Source organism: Parasteatoda tepidariorum, chromosome 7 (genome assembly GCF_982258835.1).
Source record: "Parasteatoda tepidariorum strain Cologne lab strain chromosome 7, Ptep-v5.0, whole genome shotgun sequence".
Lineage (NCBI taxonomy): Eukaryota > Metazoa > Arthropoda > Arachnida > Araneae > Theridiidae > Parasteatoda > Parasteatoda tepidariorum.
Genome location: NC_141761.1, coordinates 22166480 through 22176229, shown reverse-complemented (window position 1 = coordinate 22176229; position 9750 = coordinate 22166480). Strand labels below are relative to the sequence as shown.

Below are 9750 nucleotides of genomic sequence, written 5' to 3'. Positions count from 1 at the left end.
AATTTCTTAAATTATGATGATGTATGTTAATAGTAAAAAATATGAAAAAATGTCAATATTTTGACTCAAACAAAAACACATTGCAGCGGATAGAGTTTAAATAGCAGGGTTAGAGAATTTTTTTAAAAAAAAGTAAAATATAATAATTCATAATGATTTAGTTTTCGGCTACTTACTAGGGTCATGGTTCTTGCTTTATCAAGGGAAAATAGATGGATAATGTGAAAATTATTTAAACAGCCATTTGAAAAATACACATGCTTTGTTACGTTTGTAAAACAATAAGTAATTTTTTGAACTAGAATTTTTAAAAAAGTTAGTTACCTACTAATATACGAGTTCACTCTTGAAACTACTGATCATGCACAAAATATCCTACTATCTTACACGGAAGCTCAAGAATTTGCACTTTATGAGATTTGCGAATGATACTAAGTAAACTTGTTTTACAGTAAAAAAAATGGATATTATTTACACACTCATTTCGTTAATTTATTAAAAAATATAATTTAAAGAATTAAAAGAAAGGAGAATTTTGGTTTATAATATCCATAATTAAGCAAGAGTAACAATTGTTACGGTTTTAACTCTAAAATTCTTCTTATGAGATACTTGCCGACGATTTTGTCAATTTTTAATGTTAGTTAAAGCCAGCTTAAGCATTTTTGTAATTTTTGCATCTTATACTTGAAATTTTAAAGTCAAATTACATGCATGAAATGAACCCTAGTCCAATTAATCAAAGTTCAATAGTTGCAAAAAAAAACTGTTTTGGTTCAATGAAACAAATATCAATGAATCATTAATGCTCTTGCTTCCTTATTATTAAATATTAGATCAAAATTTGTATTCATAATTTCTTCAAAACGTGTGTTTAAACTATTATTATAGGTTATTTAAGTAGAAAAATCCTAATGTTAGAAAAAGAGCATTTTTTGAGATTCATTTTTTGAGAGCATATCTTGAGATAATTATAAAAATAGCTCAGTTTTGGAATCTTTTTACTATTTTTTTAAATTATTATTTTTGTATCTGTTTAACAAAACGAGGCATATCGAGCATTTTCCTGATATATCAATACTATTTTGAATTGTGCTAAAGTTGAGAAATAATAGTAACAACTTTTCAGGCAAATATTTTCTACTTTTTAAAGAAAAGGGTAACTTTCTTAAAGTTAGCGGACAAGAATAACTTTGAACGTCAAAGTAAAATTGTAGGTCCATAGTTTCTTGTTCATTTAAAAAAACAAAGCAAACTGTTGTATTTTTTGCTGCGTACACACATGTATTTTTTTTCATTATTTAAAGAAATAAGAAACAATAAAAAAAGACAATCAATAATTTATCTTCATTTTTCGAAAACAATAGTATACTTAGCAAATAGTCAGCTGTTCTGCATCGAATAATTTTGATTGGTAGAATATTTTTAGTTTCTTAAAAGTTTTCTTTCAATAAAAACTTAACAATAATTTAAAAAAGAATTTTATTTTAATAGGAAGCATAAATTTAAGTATTAAAACAATTGATTAGTATATTAATGGAAAAATAATATGCGTGGTAGAGTAAAGAATAAGATTTTGAGAAATGTTAAAATTTAACTAAATAGTTGGAAAAATAATTCTGCGAAACAGGCGCAGACAGGTAATTAACATATTTATTTTAAGATTAAGACGATATGTAAGATGTAGGGAAATTTTAAGATGCTTAAAAATGTTGACAACATATTCGCATTAATAATTATAAAATATATATTGAAAAAATTGATAAACATATTATTCCAAATCTATGCAGACGTTTGGATATAATTGAAATCGTATCAATTATTGAAAGAACAAACTAACACATAAAATAAAGAAACTGATGTATAATCACATTCTATCAGAAACATGCTGTTATAGAACTCGACATTCATTGATAAAATGTTCTTATTCAATAAAATGTTTTATTCAGATATCTTTATTAAATTGTGGATAATTTTTTAATTTAAGAAAAGGATTAGCAATTGCGAAAAATACTGTTAATAGCGAAAAAAATATGAATGAACTTTTACTCTACGCTTGCGTAAGTCAAGCTCCTCGTAAGTCAACCACCTTTACAGATTAATCACCCCATTTAAATATTTCTTCATTGTCGCCAAATAATTGATTTAAAAATAATTAATATTAATTTTTCTCGGTTTCTACCAAATAAAAACTGTTGAAATTTTAGATATTGCAATACAAAAATGCTTAGATTAATACAGTATAAAAAATTTATACCTCTTAATTCAAAATTTTTTCATCCACAATAAAATTAAGTGAAAAAAATAAATAAATAAGAGTTAAAAATTATTTTTTGCATGAAATTAGCTTTGAGTAAATGGGTTTTATAAATAAGTGCTATTTTTTTCTTTGAATTTCTTAATTAGCTTTAAAAATATGAATAAAAACACAAAAAGTGAAATTAACATTAAGGGGCCCGAACTGTGGATCACTCTCCTGACCAAACTATGGAGACCATATTTCCCAGATTGTCGCTACCCCCTATATTTTAAATGTTAAGAATCCAAATATGCTTAAAAAAATACATATGTTTAATCAGAAAAAGTAAGTTTTTGTGTCCGATGTCGCAACTTAACTAATAGTTAGCACTAAATAATTTGCATATTTGAGGCCACCCCCAGGAACTATTAAGATTGACACTTAGTACGTAAAAATCGAATCATCAGAACGAAAGTTATTCAGGCTGATATATATATATATATATATATATATATATATATATATATATATATATATATATATATATATATATATATATATATATATATATATATATATATATATATATATATATATATATATATATATATATATATATATATATATATATATATATATATATATATATATATATATATATATATATATATATATATATATATATATATATATATATTATTTTTGTGGATTGTACGAAGGCCTAAAGGAATACCGACATTTCATTTTAACTATTTGACTTTTAAACTCTTTGACATTTGTTCAATATCTCAGAAATATAGCGCCAACTTGGCATCTTTGTCTCAGCATCCTCGCCACCGTTGGTTGTAACCCTAATCAGTTGAAAATTAGTTGTTGATCTTATAGCATGAGCGTGCTCGTAGCACCAATCATAATAAAAATCTTTAATACAGTCCATTCTATTTTAATCATTTGTTAACAAACGAACCAGCATAGAAATCAATCAATTTAGTATCGAACATTAGTGATCCTTAACACCCGGAGATGGAAAAAGAAAAACTAAATAGATCGAAGCGTGCCGTCAAAGGTACCATAACAAAGTTAGAAACATACATTGACCAGACTAAAGAACATAATTCAACTCAATTAGAAGTCAAGCTGAAGCGTGTGGAACAATTGTATCAGAAAGTTGAAGAATTAAAGGAGCATTATTATGGGCTAAAAGACATAACTGACCCAGAGATATCTGAAATAGAAAATGATTTAGAAGGAACAGTAGACAGACTCGAAGCTCTGGAGGTAAGAATTAAAGATATTCTTAACTCTTTGATAATTAAACCTTCAATAATTAATTGTGAAAATGAAATATCTCAGGCTGATTCGAAAACAAAACTAGAAATTAAACTACCCGAGATACCACTACCGGTATTTCACGGTAAATTTGACGAATGGCCCAATTTTAAATCGCAATTTGATAACATTATAACTAAAAACAATGATTTAAACGATTCTCAAAAATTGCATTATTTGAAAGCGTCATTGCTGGGCGACGCTAAACGTCTGGAAACTGTTGACGATTCTTTTGAATCACTTTTAAAAGCATTAGAAAATAGATTTGAGAATAAACGTCTCCTGACTGAGACTTACATAAATCAAATTTTGGAAATTGAAAAACTTACAAATGAATCAGCTGGAGATATTAGAAACATGGTAGATATTTTAAAGAAAAATATCAGAGCTTTGAAGCTTCTAAATTTTGATCGTGATAATTTATCTGACATACTTTTGCTTAACATCATTTTGAAAAAGGTAGATCGAGAAACTAGAAAACAATATGAACAAACGATCGCATCAAATGAAATACCAGAACTGGATAACTTTTTAGAATTTTTAGAAAAAAGAAGCCAAATTCTTGATAGTATTAGTCGAACAGCTTCTTCTTCAATTTATAAACATAAGCAAGCTGTTAATAAGAGTAAATCTTTCCTGAATTCGAATAATAATCCTAATTCTTGTGTAATCTGTAAATTACCGCACATGATTTATAAGTGCAATACTTTTCAAAATATGAAGGTTTCGGATAGATTTAATGAAATAAAACGATTAAATTTGTGTATTAATTGCTTAAAGAATAATCACAAAGTTAAAGACTGTAAATCGAATAATTCTTGCTTCGTTTGCAAAAAACGCCATAATACATTACTGCATATTTATGAGAATTCGTCCCCGCCTCCTACCTCCTCAGTTTCTACGATGCCAGGCGCCGATCAAGCATCTGTCTCGCAAGTGCATGATTCATTCCCACAAGAACATTCGAACACTTTTTCTAATTATTTAGTATCAAAAAAGAAACAAAATATTCTCTTGCCTACTGCAGTTGTTTATATTAGAAATGAATTGGGAGACTATTATCCATGCAGAGCGATTTTGGATTCCGCTTCTCATCTTTCTTTCTGTAAACAAAATTTAGCTAATAACTTAATGTTGAAAAAGGAAAAAATAAATGCTTCTGTTTCTGGATTGAGCGATATTTCGGTAAATATCAAACAAAAGATAACCACTGTAATTAAAAACAATAGTGGGAGTTTTTCAACATCTTTAGACTTTTTAATTGTTCCTTCGATTACAAATTTGACGATAATTAATCCGGTTGAAGTATCTAATATAAAGATTCCATCGGACATTAATTTGGCTGATCCAGAGTTTAACACACAAAAGGAAGTAGAATTAATTATAGGTTGCGAGCTCTTTTTTGAAATTTTAAAGCCAAATCAGCTTCGATCGGCATGTAGTAATTGGTTGTTTCAAGAAACTGTTTTTGGTTACATAGTCGTAGGGAGCTCCGATAATAGTACAAATAGAGCATATTGTGGATTAACGCTCAGTTCAGATATAAATTCGGAAAGCCTTGATAAACAGCTACAAGCATTTTGGAATATAGAAACTGTTGAGGAGCCCTCTGTTGAACATAGTGTCGAATTTGAGTTATGCGAAACTCCATATAAAAATACTCATTATCGAAATCATGAAGGGCGTTACATAGTACAGTTGCCTTTGAAGGAGGATCCCTCTTCGCTCGGTGATTCTAAAGCCGTTGCCGAAATGCGTTTAAATCAGTTATGGAAAAAACTCTCAAAAGATGAGGAGTTGCAATCACTTTACAAATCATTCTTAATGGAATATGCTGACTTGCAGCATATGCAATTAGTTGTAGAACCTCTTGATAAAACAACTTCGTATTTTTTACCTCATCATGGTGTACTTCGCCCAGATAGTAAAACCACTAAATTGAGGGTGGTATTTAACGCTTCCTCCAAAACGACATCGGGTCTTTCTTTAAATGATATTTTGTACAAGGGCGGTACTATACAACAAGATTTATTTTCAATACTTTTGCGATTCAGGCAACATGTATATGTGTTCACTACTGACATTTCTAAAATGTTTAGGCAAATTTTGATTCACCCTGATCATCGAAATTTACAGTTGATATTATGGAAGAATAGCGTGAATGACCCAGTGCAAACCTTCAAACTTAACACTGTTACATACGGAACTTCTTGTGCACCCTACTTAGCAACCAGAACTATTAAACAACTAGCCATTGATGAGGGTGATAGTTTTCCCTTAGCCGCTGCTGTAATAATTAGAGACACTTATATGGATGACATTTTGTCAGGTAGTTCAGACTTTCAAGAATTTCAATTACTACAAGAACAGTTAGTAGACCTGTTTAAAAAGGCGGGTATGAGCTTACACAAGTGGTGCACTAATACTCCAAATTTTCCTAATTCCATACCATTAGAAGACCAAGCCTATGATTTCTCTTGTGAGCCACCTAATACCATTAAATCCCTTGGGGTTATCTGGAACCCAAATTTAGATTATTTTGCTTTCAAGGTTGATGTAAATATGCATGACTCATACACCAAACGAAAGGTCTTATCCACCATCTCACGCTTGTTCGACCCCCTTGGATTCCTTGGTCCCATACTAACCAAGGCTAAATTGTTTCTCCAGAAACTCTGGATACTCAGATTGGAATTGGAACCGCTTCCAGATTCAATGGCTAAGGACTGGCAGTGTTTTGTTTCTACTCTGCCTGCCATTGAAAACATGCAAATTCCTCGTCACGTGGGGGAGAAGAGTGGAATCGTGATTCACGGATTCTCCGATGCATCAGCCGTTGCGTATGGAGCAGTTCTGTACATGCAATCAATTTCGGGAGAAACATCATATACGAGACTTTTGTGCAGCAAGTCCCGCGTTTCACCAGTAAAGCCTATCACGATCCCTCGCTTAGAGTTGTGTGCCAGTGTTTTATTGGCACAGCTTTTGAACAAGGTTCTGAAGTCTCTAACCTTGCCCATTCAACAAATAGTGTTGTGGACAGATTCTACAATTGTGTTGGCATGGCTTCAACGGTCACCTGATCAACTCAAGACTTTTATCAGCAATCGAGTTAAAGTAATACAAGAACTCACTAAGAACTGTCATTGGAATCACGTTGCATCTGATAAAAATCCTGCAGATGTCCTCTCTCGTGGTCTGAATGCTTCGGAAATTGCTTCCCATGAACTGTGGTGGTTCGGACCAGATTTTTTGAAAGAAGAACTGAATATTGTTCCAATAGAATTTGAAAAACTCTCTTCGGACAGTGAATTTTTACAGGAACTCAAACCCCCTGCCAAAATACTTTTAACTTCTTATAAACTGGACTTAATTGACAATATTTTAAATCGTAGCAATAATTATACTAAAATTTTGAATGTTTTAAGTTATGCTTTCAGATTCATATTCAACTGTAGAAATCCAAGTAGCAAAAGATTTGGTAAGTTATCCTCTAATGAACTAAAGGACACGGAATCCTTTTTAGTTAGAAATGTACAAGCATCTGCTTTTAAGGAGGAAATAGAGGCCATTTCCAAGGGCAAGGCTTTTTCAGGTAAGAGTAAACTTAACTCTTTAAATCCTTTCCTTGATGGTCATCAAATTGTCCGAGTCGGTGGTCGTTTGCATAATGCTGCTCTGGATTATTCTCAAAAGCATCCAGCTATACTTCCTGCAGACCATCCTTTCACTAAATTGTTGATGACTCATTTGCATATCAAAAATCTCCATTTAGGACCTCAAGCGTTGTTATATTGCACTAGAGAAAGGTTTTGGCCACTTCGTGGTCGATCGATAGCTAGGAAAATTGTACATAAATGCATAGTTTGTTTTAAACATAAACCCCTTGTTTCAAATCAACTTATGGGAACCTTGCCTCGAGAAAGAGTAAACCCTAATTATCCTTTTTTGCATTCTGGTGTTGATTATTGCGGCCCTTTCCAAATTAAATATAAACACCAGAGAAAGGGGAATTTCCAACGGATTTATGTTGCAATATTTGTGTGTTTAGCCTCGAAGGCGATTCACTTAGAAGTTGTTTCCGATTTAACAACCGATGCTTTTCTTGCTACTTTAAAGCGTTTTGTAGCTAGGCGTGGCAAATGTGCTACGATATCATCTGATAATGCAAAAAACTTTGTTGGGGCTAGTAGGGAATTGCAGCGATTGCAGAATTTAACTAGATTTCCTGACGATAAACTAGCATCCTATTTGGCATCTGAAGGGATAGTTTGGAATTTTATTCCTCCCAGAGCTCCAAATTTCGGGGGCCTCTGGGAGGCAGGGGTCAAATCCTTTAAGTTTTACTTAAAACGAGCTACAGGAAGTCTAAAATTAACATTTGAGGAATTCCTTACAATAACAGCACAAGTCGAAGGAATCCTAAATTCTCGGCCATTAACACCTTTGTCAGATGATATTGATGACCTGGATGTTCTGACACCAGGGCATTTTTTGGTTGGAAGATCTATAACTGCCATAGCTGAACCAAGTTTGTTGGATAAATCGGAAACCCGACTTTCTCGATGGCAAAGGTTGACAAAAATTTTTCAATACATTTGGTCTAAATGGTCTCGCGACTATTTGAACAATTTGCAACAAAGAACAAAATGGAAGGTAGAGAAAACAAACATAATTTTAAATGCGATGGTTTTAATAAAGGAGGATAATCTTCCTGTAAATCAGTGGGTCTTGGGACGAATTTTAAAACTATTTCCTGGAACGGATGGAAAGGTTAGAGTAGCGGAGATTAAAACGAGCAAGGGAATTGTTAAACGTAGCATTAATAAATTATGTATTTTGCCATTGGACAATTAAAAAAGATGTGTGTTAATTTTCTCATTATGTGTACCTACAGCATTTATTCAATCTTTGTAAATTTTATATTGGAATATGTTTATGTACCATTGTTATGCTAATTTGTATGTTTATTGAATATAATTCAACGGCGGGTGGATGTTCAATATCTCAGAAATATAGCGCCAACTTGGCATCTTTGTCTCAGCATCCTCGCCACCGTTGGTTGTAACCCTAATCAGTTGAAAATTAGTTGTTGATCTTATAGCATGAGCGTGCTCGTAGCACCAATCATAATAAAAATCTTTAATACAGTCCATTCTATTTTAATCATTTGTTAACAAACGAACCAGCATAGAAATCAATCAATTTAGTATCGAACAACATTTAAGCAGAACGTGAAGTTAGAAAAAGAGGGCATCTAAGGATCAGAGCTGGAAAATCCTTACTGAGAACCCTAACTACGTTACTAATGCCCCTAAAAACAGCAGTGGCAGGCTCTAGACTTTTAACTGGACATGGCTGTCTGAGGTCTGACCTCTTTCGCATCGGTGTAACCGATTCACCTGATTGATCTCTTTGTGACTCCAGTCTTCCTATGACTGCTGAACATTTTGACGCGCGCCATGTACTACTAAAATGCAATTGTACAATTGAAATATGCTGGAGAGCCTGTGCACGAATGGAATATGTGCTATTGCTTGAAATAGTGCTTGGTATTTGTAAAATAACATATCATCAATCTATAATACTATCAAGAAATATATCGTAAGACCTGTTATAGAAACAAAATTATAATTTAGAAAATTAAAAAAATACAAAATAATTTAGTACATAAAAATTTAAAAAAATATATGAGTTATTTTTTCTTAAGTTAACAAAATTTCTTTTAAATTTTTATAAAACTTTTTGTATTAAATTATAAAATATGACTATTTATAAAATATGACACCATGCTAATAAGTGTAAGAAATAAACTTTCTTTAAACTAACGCGGGAATAAAAATAAATATATAATTGAAGTGGCAATTTTATTTTCAATTAAACATAATTTCATTCAGAGTAAAAATCATTCTACATGTATCTTTTATTTTTAAATTTAATTTTTTAATGTACTTCCATTTTTTAAATTTTTATTTTACTAAGCTGTAAACTTCCATTGTGCATGCAATAATTTGCTTGTCTTGTAAACAAGAATTCTAATTCTTCTTCCGTTTTAAGATTATTTCGTTAATGGAATCTTTTCTGACCTTTATTGAAAATAACATTCCGTGAAGTTTGTTTAAAACTCCCTTAACAGTTCTAGGCAGAGGTGGAGATAATCGATTTTCGTTAATTCAATAATT

General features: G+C 31.4%; 1 protein-coding gene across 1 annotated transcript; it reads left to right on the top strand.

Annotated features, from left to right (window-relative positions):
- Positions 1-3262: 3262 nt before the first annotated feature.
- LOC147806946 (uncharacterized) lies at positions 3263-8425 on the top strand. The gene is made up of 4 exons (XM_087168708.1): positions 3263-3517; positions 4349-6875; positions 7009-7049; positions 7124-8425. Exons 1-4 carry the CDS (start codon positions 3263-3265, stop codon positions 8423-8425), a joined length of 4125 nt encoding a protein of 1374 aa, XP_087024834.1.
- The last annotated feature ends 1325 nt before the right edge of the window (positions 8426-9750 follow it).

Coding starts and splice junctions, on each gene's coding strand:
- LOC147806946 (XM_087168708.1), top strand. CDS start 3,263: ATGGAAAAAGAAAAACTAAATAGATCGAAGCGTGCCGTCAAAGGTACC. Junction 3,518..4,348: donor ACAGACTCGAAGCTCTGGAG/GTAAGAATTAAA, acceptor AATTGCTTAAAG/AATAATCACAAAGTTAAAGA. Junction 7,050..7,123: donor TCCAAGTAGCAAAAGATTTG/GTAAGTTATCCT, acceptor TCTGCTTTTAAG/GAGGAAATAGAGGCCATTTC.